The sequence below is a fragment of the Callionymus lyra genome, chromosome 16, assembly GCF_982586985.1.
Source record: "Callionymus lyra chromosome 16, fCalLyr1.hap1.1, whole genome shotgun sequence".
NCBI lineage: Eukaryota > Metazoa > Chordata > Actinopteri > Syngnathiformes > Callionymidae > Callionymus > Callionymus lyra.
In genome coordinates, this window is record NC_141833.1 from 23,139,135 (window position 1) to 23,154,455 (window position 15,321).

General features: G+C 39.7%; 1 protein-coding gene across 1 annotated transcript in view; it reads right to left on the reverse strand.

Moving 5' to 3' along the window:
* b4galt2 (beta-1,4-galactosyltransferase 2) overlaps nt 1–15,321 on the reverse strand; it is a 167,722-nt gene that overhangs the window by 16,654 nt on the left and 135,747 nt on the right. Inside the window, exons 6-7 of the mRNA XM_087810637.1 lie at nt 13,203–13,325; nt 872–976 (exon numbers count right to left, since the gene is read on the reverse strand). Of these exons, the coding sequence (XP_087666763.1) occupies nt 872–976; nt 13,203–13,325 (228 nt within the window). The remainder of the gene's footprint in view (nt 1–871; nt 977–13,202; nt 13,326–15,321) is intronic.

The window sequence follows — 15,321 nt, forward strand, 5'->3', positions numbered from 1 at the left end:
CTTTTGTCTTCGTGCTAGCTTTAGCTTTAGCATTTCTACCACTCTAGCTTAGCATTTCTTCCACTTTAGCTTAGCATCTCAGCAATGGTTCCAATTTAGCTTAGCATCCTAGTACTGCTGCCACTCTATCTTAGCATTTCTGCCATTTTAGCCTAGCATCTCAGCAATGGTTCCACTTTAGCTTAGCATCCTAGTACTGCTGCCACTCTAGCTTAGCATTTCTGACACTTTGGCTCAGCATTGTTACCATTTAAGCTTAGCATCTTAGTACTGGTGCCAATCTAGCTTAGCATCGCTACCACTCTAGTTTAGCATTTCTGCCACTTTAACTTAGCATCTCAGCATTGTTACCATTTTATTTTAGCATCTTAGTACTGCTGCCAATCTAGCTTGGCATCTTAGCATTGCTGCCATTTTAGCGTAGCATTTCTGACACTTTAGCTTAGCATCTTAGCATTGCTTCAACTTTATCTTGGCATTTTAGCATTGCTGCCCCTTTGGCTTAGCTTCTCAGCATTACTGCAACTTTATCTTAGCATTGCTGCCCCATTAGCTTAGCATCTTAGCATTGCTGATATTTAAGCTTAGCATCTTAGCATTCTGCCTTCAGCTTATTATCTCAAACTGCATACACAGGGAGCAAAAAACTAAAACTTGCCTTTTTTCTATAAAAAATAAAGAAACATAGAAACACAAACTCGACTAAAAAAGGTGAAGAAAGTGTTTTGGTTGAAAATAATGGATGAAAATAACCACATTTTACTGAACTGATACATGTTGTATCGGCCGCTGTGACGTGTGCGACTCGTGGGAACATTTGTGATGTTCGATCACACAACAAACACACAAGTGTGCGACACTGTTGCAGTACCTCTGAGGGTTGGGCTCGTTGTGTTTGTCGCGCTCGTGCTTGATCATCCTGTAGCGACCGATGCGAACGTCGGGTCTGGACACCTTCATCCCGTTCAGAGTGATCCTGGAGGAGAAGAACCAACTTAGACACTGAGGAGATTCTATCGAGGAGACACTGAGGAGATTCTATCGAGGAGGAAACAAACTTGAGACACTGAGGAGATTATATTGAGGAGACACTGAGGAGATTCTATGAAGGAGACAATGAGGAGATTCTATCGAGGAGGAAACAAACTTGAGACACTGACGAGATTCTATCGAGGAGGAAACAAACTTGAGACACTGAGGAGATTCTATCCAGGAGGAAACAAACTTGAGACGCTGAGGAGATTCTATCGAGGAGGAAACAAACTTGAGACACTGAGGAGATTCTATCCAGGAGGAAACAAACTTGAGACGCTGAGGAGATTCTATCGAGGAGGAAACAAACAGGAGACACTGAGGAGATTCTATCGAGGAGGAAACAAACTTGAGACGCTGAGGAGATTCTATCGAGGAGGAAACAAACAGGAGACACTGAGGAGATTCTATCGAGGAGGAAACAAACTTGAGACGCTGAGGAGATTCTATCGAGGAGGAAACAAACAGGAGACACTGAGGAGATTCTATCGAGGAGGAAACAAACTTGAGACACTGAGGAGATTCTATCGAGGAGGAAACAAACTTGAGACGCTGAGGAGATTCTATCGTGGAGGAAACAAACAGGAGACACTGAGGAGATTCTATCGAGGAGGAAACAAACTTGAGACACTGAGGAGATTCTATCGAGGAGGAAACAAACTTGAGACGCTGAGGAGATTCTATCGAGGAGGAAACAAACAGGAGACACTGAGGAGATTCTATCGAGGAGGAAACAAACAGGAGACACTGAGGAGATTCTATCGAGGAGGAAACAAACTTGAGACGCTGAGGAGATTCTATCGAGGAGGAAACAAACAGGAGACACTGAGGAGATTCTATCGAGGAGGAAACAAACAGGAGACACTGAGGAGATTCTATCGAGGAGGAAACAAACTTGAGACACTGAGGAGATTCTATCGAGGAGGAAACAAACTTGAGACGCTGAGGAGATTCTATCGTGGAGGAAACAAACAGGAGACACTGAGGAGATTCTATCGAGGAGGAAACAAACTTGAGACACTGAGGAGATTCTATCGAGGAGGAAACAAACTTGAGACGCTGAGGAGATTCTATCGAGGAGGAAACAAACAGGAGACACTGAGGAGATTCTATCGAGGAGGAAACAAACAGGAGACACTGAGGAGATTCTATCGAGGAGGAAACAAACTTGAGACGCTGAGGAGATTCTATCGAGGAGGAAACAAACAGGAGACACTGAGGAGATTCTATCGAGGAGGAAACAAACAGGAGACACTGAGGAGATTCTATCGAGGAGGAAACAAACTTGAGACGCTGAGGAGATTCTATCGAGGAGGAAACAAACAGGAGACACTGAGGAGATTCTATCGAGGAGGAAACAAACTTGAGACACTGAGGAGATTCTATCGAGGAGGAAACAAACTTGAGACGCTGTGGAGATTCTATCGTGGAGGAAACAAACAGGAGACACTGAGGAGATTCTATCGAGGAGGAAACAAACAGGAGACACTGAGGAGATTCTATCGAGGAGGAAACAAACAGGAGACACTGAGGAGATTCTATCGAGGAGGAGACGCTGAGGAGATTCTATTGAGGAGGAAACAAACAGGAGACACTGAGGAGATTCTATCGAGGAGGAAACAAACTTGAGACACTGAGGAGATTCTATCGAGGAGGAAACAAACTTGAGACACTGACGAGATTCTATCCAGGAGGAAACAAACTTGAGACGCTGAGGAGATTCTATCGAGGAGGAAACAAACTTGAGACACTGAGGAGATTCTATCGAGGAGGAAACAAACAGGAGACACTGAGGAGATTCTATCGAGGAGGAAACAAACTTGAGACACTGACGAGATTCTATCGAGGAGGAAACAAACAGGAGACACTGAGGAGATTCTATCCAGGAGGAAACAAACTTGAGACACTGAGGAGATTCTATCGAGGAGGAAACAAACTTGAGAAACTGAGGAGATTCTATCGAGGAGGAAACAAACTTGAGACACTGACGAGATTCTATCGAGGAGGAAACAAACTTGAGACACTGAGGAGATTCTATCGAGGAGGAAACAAACTTGAGACGCTGAGGAGATTCTATCGAGGAGGAAACAAACTTGAGACGCTGAGGAGATTCTATCGAGGAGGAAACAAACTTGAGACACTGAGGAGATTCTATCGAGGAGGAAACAAACAGGAGACACTGAGGAGATTCTATCGAGGAGAAAACAAACTTGAGACACTGAGGAGATTCTATCGAGGAGGAAACAAACTTGAGACACTGAGGAGATTCTATCGAGGAGGAAACAAACAGGAGACACTGAGGAGATTATATCGAGGAGAAAACAAACTTGAGACACTGAGGAGATTCTATCGAGGAGGAAACAAACTTGAGACACTGACGAGATTCTATCGAGGAGGAAACAAACTTGAGACACTGACGAGATTCTATCGAGGAGGAAACAAACTTGAGACACTGACGAGATTCTATCGAGGAGAAAACAAACTTGAGACACTGAGGAGATTCTATCGAGGAGGAAACAAACTTGAGACACTGAGGAGATTCTATCGAGGAGGAAACAAACAGGAGACACTGAGGAGATTCTATCGAGGAGAAAACAAACTTGAGACACTGAGGAGATTCTATCGAGGAGGAAACAAACTTGAGACACTGACGAGATTCTATCGAGGAGGAAACAAACTTGAGACACTGACGAGAGTCTATCGAGGAGGAAACAAACTTGAGACGCTGAGGAGATTCTATCGAGGAGGAAACAAACTTGAGACACTGACGAGATTCTATCGAGGAGGAAACAAACTTGAGACACTGAGGAGATTCTATCGAGGAGGAAACAAACTTGAGACACTGAGGAGATTCTATCGAGGAGGAAACAAACTTGAGACACTGAGGAGATTCTATCGAGGAGGAAACAAACAGGAGACACTGAGGAGATTCTATCGAGGAGGAAACAAACAGGAGACACTGAGGAGATTCTATCGAGGAGGAAACAAACTTGAGACACTGAGAAGATTCTATCGAGGAGGAAACAAACTTGAGACACTGAGGAGATTCTATCGAGGAGGAAACAAACTTGAGACACTGAGAAGATTCTATCGAGGAGGAAACAAACTTGAGACACTGAGGAGATTCTATCGAGGAGGAAACAAACTTGAGACACTGAGGAGATTCTATCGAGGAGGAAACTAACTTGAGACACTGAGGAGATTCTATCGAGGAGGAAACAAACTTGAGACACTGAGGAGATTCTATCGAGGAGGAAACAAACAGGAGACACTGAGGAGATTCTATCGAGGAGGAAACAAACTTGAGACAAGCTGCTCGTGACATTCCTCCGTCAGAGTGCGCTCTCGTAGCAAGACAAGCTGCTCGAGACATTCCTCCGTCAGAGTGCGCTCTCGTAGCAAGACAAGCTGCTCGAGACATTCCTCCGTCAGAGTGCGCACTCGTAGCAAGACAAGCTGCTCGAGACATTCCTCCGTCAGAGTGCGCTCTCGTAGCAAGACAAGCTGCTCGAGACATTCCTCCGTCAGAGTGCGCACTCGTAGCAAGACAAGCTGCTCGAGACATTCCTCCGTCAGATGAACAGACGAGTGAACAGCTTTGACACTTTGACGGAGAAGACGACACAGTTTTCTCTGGTCTTCAGTGGAAAGAGCTTTGGTCGCAGCTAATGTCTAATGTTAATGCTACTGCTACTGCTACTGCTAATGCTAATGCTAATGCTTATGTTTATGTTTATGTTAATGTTAATGTCTAATGTCTAATGTCTAATGTCTAATGTTAATGTTAATGTTAATGCTAATGCTAATGTTAATGCTACTGCTACTGCTAATGCTAATGCTAATGTTAATGTTAATGTTAATGTTAATGCTAATGCTAATGCTAATGTTAATGCTAATGCTAATGTTAATGTCTAATGTTAATGCTAATGTTAATTTTAATGTTAATGTTAATGTTAATGTTAATGTTAATGTTAATGTTAATGTTAATGCTAATGTTAATGTTAATGTTAATGTTAATGTCTAATGTTAATGCTAATGTTAATGCTATTGTTAATGTTAATGCTAATGTTAATGTTAATGTTAATGCTAATGTTAATGTTAATGTTAATGTTAATGTTAATGTTAATGTTAATGTTAATGTTAATGTCTAATGTTAATGCTAATGTTAATGCTATTGTTAATGTTAATGCTAATGTTAATGTTAATGTTAATGTTAATGCTAATGATAATGTTAATGTTAATGTTAATGTTAATGTTAATGTTAATGTTAATGTTAATGTCAATGTTAATGTTAATGTTAATGCTAATGTTAATGTTAATGTTTCAAACACAACACAAAGCAAATCTGCTCAGATTCAAATCTAACGACACATGGAGTCAGAAGAGAAGAAGAAGCTTTTTCATGGTTAAATCCACAGACAAGAGCATCTGTTCATACCTGCACTGATGTGAGTGTGTGTGTGTGTGTGTGTGTGTGTGTGTGTGAGTGTTTGTGTGTGTGTTTGTTTAACTGCTGCCTTCAAAAGCAGTCGTGCCTGTTATTGCTTCTCAGCTTCTCAGAGTCTTTACTTCTTCATCTCAAGTCATGAGTCGATGTCGTCGCTTCTTCACCTTCAGATAAGACGACGTCACACGAGGCTCAAGACCCGCGAACGAGAGATCCTGGTGTTTTATGTTCAACTATATTTAAACTAAACTGTCTCTAGATAAACTAGTTCATTCTTTCTTTGATTCTTTCCTTCATATTCTTGTGTATAGATTTGAAAACATTTAGATTTAACGATTTAATTAAAGAATAATGAGGGAAATTATTCGGAAATGAATGATCAAAAAATAAGCAACGTTAAGATGCTAAGCTAATGTTGTAGAAATGCTAAGCTAAAGTGGCAGCAATGTTAAGATGCTAAGCTAATGTTGCAGAAATGCTAAGCTAAAATGGCAGCAATGTAAAGATGCTAAGCTAAAGTGGCAGAAATGCTAAGCTAAAGGGCAGCAATGTTAAGATGCTAAGCTAAAGTGGCAGAAATGCTAAGCTAAAGTTGCAGAAATGCTATAATGCTAAGCTACGGTGTAAGTAAGTGAGTAAGAATTTTTTATTTGTATAGTGCTTTTCCAGACCAGGGTCAAAAAGTTGCTTAAACAATCAAAACAATATTCAATCAAATATATATTTTAAAGGTCAAGATAAAACTGAGAACAACACAGGAGTCTGGAAAAATAAATGAAAAGCCTGAACAAATAAAAGTGTCTTAAGATGTTTCTTAAAGGAGTCAGTAGATCATCAAGCGCAAAGAGAGAGAAGATCGTTCCAAAGCTTAGGAGCAACAGCCTGAAAAGATTTCTCTCCTCTGGTCCTGAACCGTGTGCGTGGAACCATCAGTAGATTCTGATCCACAGACCTCAGAGCCCGAGCTGGGGTGTAAGGCTGGATCAGATCAGTGATGTAAGGAGGAGCCTGACCATGAATAGATCTGAAAGTAAGAACCAGAATTTTAAAGTTGATCCTGAAAGAAACTCGAGGCCAGTGAAGAGTTTTAAGGATCGCAGAAATGTGAGTTCTTCTACTAGAGCGGCTCAGAATTCTCGCTGCAGAGTTTTGTATCAACTGCAGGCGAGACACATCCTTCTTGTTAAGACATGAAAACAAACTGTTACAATAGTCCAGACGAGAAGAAACAAACACATGGATTTAAGATCCAGATCATGTTGTGACAAAATTTAGAGATTTTTCTCAGTTGAAGGAAACAGTTTCTGGTCAGTTTTCTTCAGTGTCGAACAAGAGACATGTCTTTATCAAATACAACACCCAGGTTTCTCAGGCTCAGTTTGACAGACTGACCTAAGTCACCCAAGTACAGTGTTTTCACTCATTGTTTGATTTCTAGCAACAATTGACTAAGTTCAGCCTCTGGGGCTCAGTTGGATCAAAAGAGCAGTAGAGCTGGATGTCATCAGTAAAAATGTGATAAGAAACATCATGAAATCTCTGAATGATTTTACCGAGGGGTATCAAGTACAGCAAAAACAAAGGACCAAGAACAGAACCTCGAGGGACTCCACACAACAGATCTGCCGATTCAGACCTCATTTGATTGGCAGATACACTAAAACTGCGCCCAGAAAGGTAAGATGAGAACCATTCTAACACAGACCCAGACAGTCTTCATCCCTCAGTCTTCTCAGCAGGATCTGGTGATCAACTGTGTCAAAGGCTGAGGACAGATCCAAGAGAACCAGAACATCATGATGTCACTGGACACTTTCAGTAAAGCTGTCTCCGTAGAGTGATGTTTACGGAAGCCAGACTGAAACTTCTCATGGATGTCGCTCTGATCCAGGAACAAAGACAGCTGCTCAGACACCACCTTCTCCAAGATCAAAACCCCTTTGAAAAGGGAGAGGTTCACCATATTGGTAACCCAAGGGCCAATTACATCAAATACTTTGATAAAAAGCCTACAAGGAAGGACGTCATCTGAGCAAGAGGAGGGTTTCATCTTGTTCACTAGTGCCGGAATATCACCCAAAGATACAGCAGTGAAGGAAGACCAAGAGGAGGAGAGGGGCTCAGAGATAGTAGGGGTTCCAAACAAAGTGGGAGAGATTTTCTCTTTGATCAATTTAATTTTGTCAATGAAAAATCTCAACAATGCATTGATGTCAGCTTCACAGATTTGAGGAGCAGGAGAAACGAGACAATTAAACGTGTCAAACAACACTTTGGGTTTTTTTCTTTTGTGCTGCTCCCAGTTTTCTGATGTAATCAGATCTAGCAGTTTCCACCATCTCATTGTAAGGTGGTAACAATGCTGAGATGCTAAGCTAGAAAATAAAAGAATGAAAGTACTTTTCAATGGAAGGAGGAGAGAAAAATGTTGCGTAGAAGGAGGAGAGAAATGTTCTGTAGAAGGAGGAGAGAGAAATGTTGTGTAGAAGGAGAGAGAGATGTTGTATAGAAGGAGGAGAGAGAAATGTTGTGTAGAAGGAGGAGAGAGAGATGTTGTGTAGGAGGAGAGAGAGATGTTGTGTAGAAGGAGGAGAGAGAAATGTTGTGTAGAAGGAGGACGAGAAAGATGTTGTGTAGAAGGAGGAGAGAGAGATGTTGTGTAGAAGGAGGAGAGAGAGATGTTGTGTAGAAGGAGGAGAGAGAGATGTTGTGTAGAAGGAGGAGAGAAAGATGTTGTGTAGAAGGAGGAGAGAAAGATGTTGTGTAGAAGGAGGAGAGAGATGTTGTGTAGAAGGAGGAGAGAGAAATGTTGTGTAGAAGGAGGAGAGAGAGATGTTGTGTAGAAGGAGGAGAGAGAGATGTTGTGTAGAAGGAGGAGAGAGAAATGTTGTGTAGAAGGAGGAGGGAGAGATGTTGTGTAGAAGGAGGAGAGAGAGATGTTGTGTAGAAGGAGGAGAGAGAGATGTTGTGTAGAAGGAGGAGAGAAAGATGTTGTGTAGAAGGAGGAGAGAAAGATGTTGTGTAGAAGGAGGAGAGAGATGTTGTGTAGAAGGAGGAGAGAGAAATGTTGTGTAGAAGGAGGAGAGAGAGATGTTGTGTAGAAGGAGGAGAGAGAGATGTTGTGTAGAAGGAGGAGAGAGAGATGTTCTGTAGAAGGAGGAGAGAGAGATGTTGTGTAGAAGGAGGGGAGAGAGATGTTGTGTAGAAGGAGGAGAGAGAGATGTTGTGTAGAAGGAGGAGAGAGAGATGTTGTGTAGAAGGAGGAGAGAAAGATGTTGTGTAGAAGGAGGAGAGAGAGATGTTGTGTAGAAGGAGGGGAGAGAGATGTTGTGTAGAAGGAGGAGAGAAAGATGTTGTGTAGAAGGAGGACAAGAAAGACTTGACGCTGCTTCTGTCATTAACACACACAGTTAAACTTCAACGACTTGAAGTTACTCCAGCGTCACATGTGTTTCCTGTCGAGTTAACTTTTACACCTTCTCTCCTCTTCTCCTCCTTCCTTCCCTCCTCTCATCTCCTCCTCTATTCCCTCCTCTCCTCCTCTCTCTTACCTCTTCTACTCCTCCCTTCCCTCCTGTTTCTCCTCCTTCCTTCCCTCCGCCTCTCGTCTCCTCTCCTCCTCTTACTTACTTCCTCTCTCTCCTCCTCTCCTCTCCTCATCTCCTCCTCTCCTCCTCTCCTCCTCTCCTCCTCTTACTTACTTCCTCTCTCTCCTCCTCTCCTCCTCTCCTCCTCTTACTTACTTCCTCTCTCTCCTCCTCTCCTCCTCTCCTCATCTCCTCCTCTCCTCCTCTCCTCCTCTCCTCCTCTCCTCCTCTTACTTACTTCCTCTCTCTCCTCCTCTCCTCATCTCCTCCTCTCCTCCTCTCCTCCTCTTACTTACTTCCTCTCTCTCCTCCTCTCCTCCTCTCCTCCTCTCCTCCTCTCCTCCTCTCCTCCTCTCCTCCTCTCCTAGGCAGGCTGAGACACACTCGTCGCTCTAAAGCCATTATCTGCACTGGTGGGAGTGTGTGATTAATCCAATCAAAAGTGTGTGTGGTGTGAGTCTGTGGGTGGTTGTGTGCGTCTGTAGCTTCAACAATCATTTCTCAAACTCCAGCTCAGGTTTGAATAGAGTCGACTCACAAGGAAGTGAAATGTTTTACTGTCTGTAACCTTGATCTTTATGGTTTATATTCTATCAATGTGTTTAAGTAAAATAATTTACTGGACAATACTACACATATATACTTGTTACTACACTATCACAACACCAGAGTCAAGTACTGGACAATACTACACATATATCTTTGTTACTACACTATCACAACACCAGAGTCAAGTACTGGACAATACTACACATATATACTTGTTACTACACTATCACAACACCAGAGTCAAGTACTGGACAATACTACACATATATACTTGTTACTACACGATCACAACACCAGAGTGAAGTACTGGACAATACTACACATATATACTTGTTACTACACTATCAAAACACCAGAGTCAAGTACTGGACAATACTACACATATATACTTGTTACTACACTATCACAACACCAGAGTCAAGTACTGGACAATACTACACATATATACTTGTTACTACACTATCACAACACCAGAGTCAAGTACAGGACAATACTACACATATATACTTGTTACTACACTATCACAACACCAGAGTCAAGTACTGGACAATACTACACATATATACTTGTTACTACACTATCACAACACCAGAGTCAAGTACTGGACAATACTACACATATATACTTGTTACTACACTATCACAACACCAGAGTCAAGTACTGGACAATACTACACATATATACTTGTTACTACACGATCACAACACCAGAGTGAAGTACTGGACAATACTACACATATATACTTGTTACTACACTATCAAAACACCAGAGTCAAGTACTGGACAATACTACACATATATACTTGTTACTACACTATCACAACACCAGAGTCAAGTACTGGACAATACTACACATATATACTTGTTACTACACTATCACAACACCAGAGTCAAGTACAGGACAATACTACACATATATACTTGTTACTACACTATCACAACACCAGAGTCAAGTACTGGACAATACTACACATATATACTTGTTACTACACTATCACAACACCAGAGTCAAGTACTGGACAATACTACACATATATACTTGTTACTACACTATCACAACACCAGAGTCAAGTACTGGACAATACTACACATATATACTAGTTACTACACTATCACAAAACCAGAGTCAAGTACTGGACAATACTACACATATATACTTGTTACTACACTATCACAACACCAGAGTCAAGTACTGGACAATACTACACATATATACTTGTTGCTACTGTAATAGAATATATCGATTTTTAAGCCATTCAAAATCTAAAAATCTTAAAATATTAGGGGCGTGGTTTGATTTGACTGACATTAGCTCTCGTACTATGTTAGTATATCATCAGAATATTAAATGTTTGAATTTAACATGTTTATTTGAATATTTTCAAAATAAATTAAAACGTTTTACACTTTCAGTTTGATTTCCCAATTCCAATCATTCCATAAATACATTTTCTAAATTAAATATTGTTTTATTTACATCCTTTTAAATTCAGTGAATAAATGTTGGTGTAATATTGTCTCCATGAATGATTTTCCTTTTAATACTAAATCCAATTATTCCAAAAATAAAAATTCTGAATAATTTTTTTTATTACATTTTAGCGATTTGACTTCAATATAAAATACTTGGTATAATAGTTAGAACATTTTTATATATTTTTAATTCAATCATAATATTTTTTAAAATTTAATTTAATATTTAAGTTAATCATAAAAATGATTATTAAATGCTTTTAGTGAAGATGTAAAAGTCATTTGATGGAAACTTAAAGCTACGATTTCTCCTCAACATGGAAGACGTTCCCGGTGCTGGTCCAGGGATGTGGAGCCGCAGGAAAGCAGGCGAGTGTGTTTGTTCCCTGAGGGAGGTTCTGTCTTGGCTGCATGTTCAGAGCCGGTACAACACGATGGTGCGTTCAAGTGTCACCGCCGCGGTGCGTTCAGGCCCGACACACACACGGCTCCCCTCGGGGCAGATGCTAGAACTTCAGTCCTCGGTCCAGAGCGCGAGGAGACGCTCGAGGGGAGAGAAGAAGGCGTGACTGAAGGAAGTGTGGAGGAGGTTTTCCTCCGAGACAAAAGATGGACGGTGAGTTCAAGGACACGACGGAGCGACGAACGCTGAAGCTGCTGGTGACCCTTGAACCTCTTCAGAAGATCCATCCACAACATCCAGCGTCTCTTCTGGGTTAAAGCACCACTACGTAACATTCACACACTCCTGGTGAGGAGCTTCACTACACAACAGCGAAGACGGAAGTTGCATTCATTTCCATCGCGGCTGGAGGAGTGAGAGAAAATGATCTTTTTATCCTTTAACGTTGATTCAACTAAGTTTGACCTTGAGTTGATTTAACTTCATTACTTTTATTATTATTTAATGTTGCATAACTTCAGTGGCTCAAAGTTGCTCTTGATCAGAATCATTTGTTTACGTCCAGATTGATTTCCAAGGAAGTTTTCACTCCTTCGATCTCAGTCGATTCCTCTTTTTTCATCCTTTCTTCCCTGCAGTTACCGCTTAACTTTTTAACTTATCTTTATTTGTCTCCACCTGGAAATGAAAGGCCTCATGCTAACTCCTCGAGCTAATGATGATGATGATGATGATGATGAAGATGATGATGATGATGATGATGATGATGATGATGATGAAGATGATGATGATGATGATGATGATGATGATGATGAAGATGATGATGATGATGATGATGATGAAGATGATGATGATGATGATGAAGATGATGAAGATGATGATGAAGATGATGAAGATGATGATGATGATGAAGATGATGATGATGATGATGATGATGATGATGATGATGAAGATGATGATGATGATGAAGATGATGATGATGATGATGAAGATGATGAAGATGATGATGATGAAGATGATGATGATGATGATGATGATGATGAAGATGATGAAGATGATGATGAAGATGATGATGATGAAGATGATGATGATGATGATGATGATGATGATGATGATGATGATGAAGATGATGATGATGATGATGATGATGATGATGATGATGAAGATGATGAAGATGATGATGAAGATGATGATGATGAAGATGATGATGATGATGATGATGATGATGATGAAGATGATGATGATGAAGATGATGATGATGAAGATGATGAAGATGATGATGATGAAGGTGATGATGATGAAGATGATGAAGATGATGATGAAGATGATGATGATGAAGATGATGATGATGAAGATGAAGATGATGATGATGATGATGATGATGATGAAGATGATGAAGATGATGATGAAGATGATGATGATGAAGATGATGATGATGAAGATGATGATGATGATGATGAAAATGATGAAGATGATGATGATGAAGGTGATGATGATGATGATGATGAAGGTGATGATGAAGGTGATGATGAAGGTGATGATGAAGGTGAAGAAGATGAAGATGAAGATGAAGATGAAGATGGAGATGAAGATGAAGATGATGAAGATGAACATCAGGTGAAGCTATCATTGGCGTCACAGGAGGATGAAGCAACACAGCAACCTTAAAACAATAATATCAAGTCGGAGAAGAAGATCGTTGCCATGGTTACCTGTTGTAGATGTCGTCGTCCTCGCCCCCCCAGCCCCAGTACTCGTTCGGGAAGCCGTTGATCTTCAGGAACTGTTTTTTACTGAGACCCGAGACTCCCCCGAAGTATCCGGCGTACGGTAGCCTGGAGGAGGAAATAAATAATGATACCATGTGCTATACCTCATGCTAACTCCTCATGCTAACTCCTCTTGCTAACTTCTCATGCTAACTCCTCATGCTAACTTCTCATGCTAACTCCTCATGCTAACTCCTTATGCTAACTCCTCATGCTAACTCCTTGTGCTAACTCCTCATGCTAACTCCTCGTGCTAATTAATCATTCTAACTCCTAATGTTAACTCCTCATGCTAACTCCTTACTTTAACTCCTCATGCTAACTCCTAATGTTAACTCCTCATGCTAACTCCTTACTTTAACTCCTCATGCTAACTCCTCGTGCTAACTCCCCATGCTAACTCCTCATGCTAACTCATTATGCTAACTTCTCATGCTAACTCCTCATTCTAGCTCCTTATGCTAACTCCTCATGCTTACTACTCATGCTAACTTCTCATGCTAATACCTTGTGCTAACTCCTCATGCTAACTCCTGAGGCCAATGCCTCATGCTAACTTCTAATGCTAACTCCTCGTGCTAACTCCTCATGCTAACTCCTTGTGCTAATTAATCATTCTAACTCCTCATGTAAACGCCTCATGCTAACTCCTTACTTTAACTCCTCATGCTAACTCCTCGTGCTAACTCCTCATGCTAACGCCTCATGCTAACTCCTCAATACTTCTCATGCTAACTCCTTATGCTTACTCCTCATGCTAACTCCTTATGCTAACTTCTCATGCTAAGATCTCGTGCTAACTATATAAAACAGATCATTCTAAATAACTATTGTTACTTATTTTATAAACATTTTCAACACGTTATATTACGAGTTCAACTAATATCTGAAGAAGTAAATGAAGCTTTGAGAGGAAACGAGTGAAACAGTCTTGTTAGCGTCAGAAGTATCGTCTCGTGATGAATGTTCTGCAGCGAGAGCAGTCGTCTGGTCTCTCTGTGAAGCCGCTGAACAGTTATTTGCATCTGCGTGTGAAGCTGCTGCTAAACGACCGTTATCTCTTCTTGATGAAGACGCTCCAGAGGATAATCCAGCATAAATAATCCACTCAACGTAAGGATGTCACAGTGAAGGATAAACACACGAGGACACTTTAGATACATTATTATCATCAGATAAAAGCTCTTTTTTAGAGTAAACATGTGCTGCAAACTTGTGTGTGTGACCTTTATTTGATTATAGTTGAAAATTGTTTGATTATAGTTGAAAATTGTTTGATTATAGTTGAAAATTGTTTGATTATAGTTGAAAATTGTTTGATTTTAGTTAAAAATTGTTTGATTATAGTTGAAAATTGTTTGATTATAGTTGAAAATTGTTTGATTATAGTTGAAAATTGTTTGATTATAGTTAAAAATTGTTTGATTATAGTTGAAAATTGTTTGATTATAGTTGACAATTGTTTGATTATAATTGAAAATTGTTTGATTATAGTTGAAAATTGTTGATTATAGTTGAAAATTGTTTGATTATAGTTGAAAATTGTTTGATTATAGTTGAAAATTGTTTGATTTTAGTTGAAAATTGTTTGATTTTAGTTAAAAATTGTTTGATTATAGTTGAAAATTGTTTGATTTTAGTTGACAATTGTTTGATTATAGTTGACAATTGTTTGATTATAATTGAAAATTGTTTGATTATAGTTGAAAATTGTTGATTATAGTTGAAAATTGTTTGATTATAGTTGAAAATTGTTTGATTATAGTTGAAAATTGTTTGATTATAGTTGAAAATTGTTTGATTTTAGTTGAAAATTGTTTGATTATAGTTGAAAATTGTTTGATTATAGTTGAAAATTGTTTGATTTTAGTTGAAAATTGTTGATTATAGTTGAAAATTGTTTGATTATAGTTGAAAATTGTTTGATTATAGTTGAAAATTGTTTGATTTTAGTTGAAAATTGTTTGATTATAGTTGAAAATTGTTTGATTTTAGTTAAAAATTGTTTGATTATAGTTGAAAATTGTTTGATTATAGTTGACAATTGTTTGATTATAGTTGA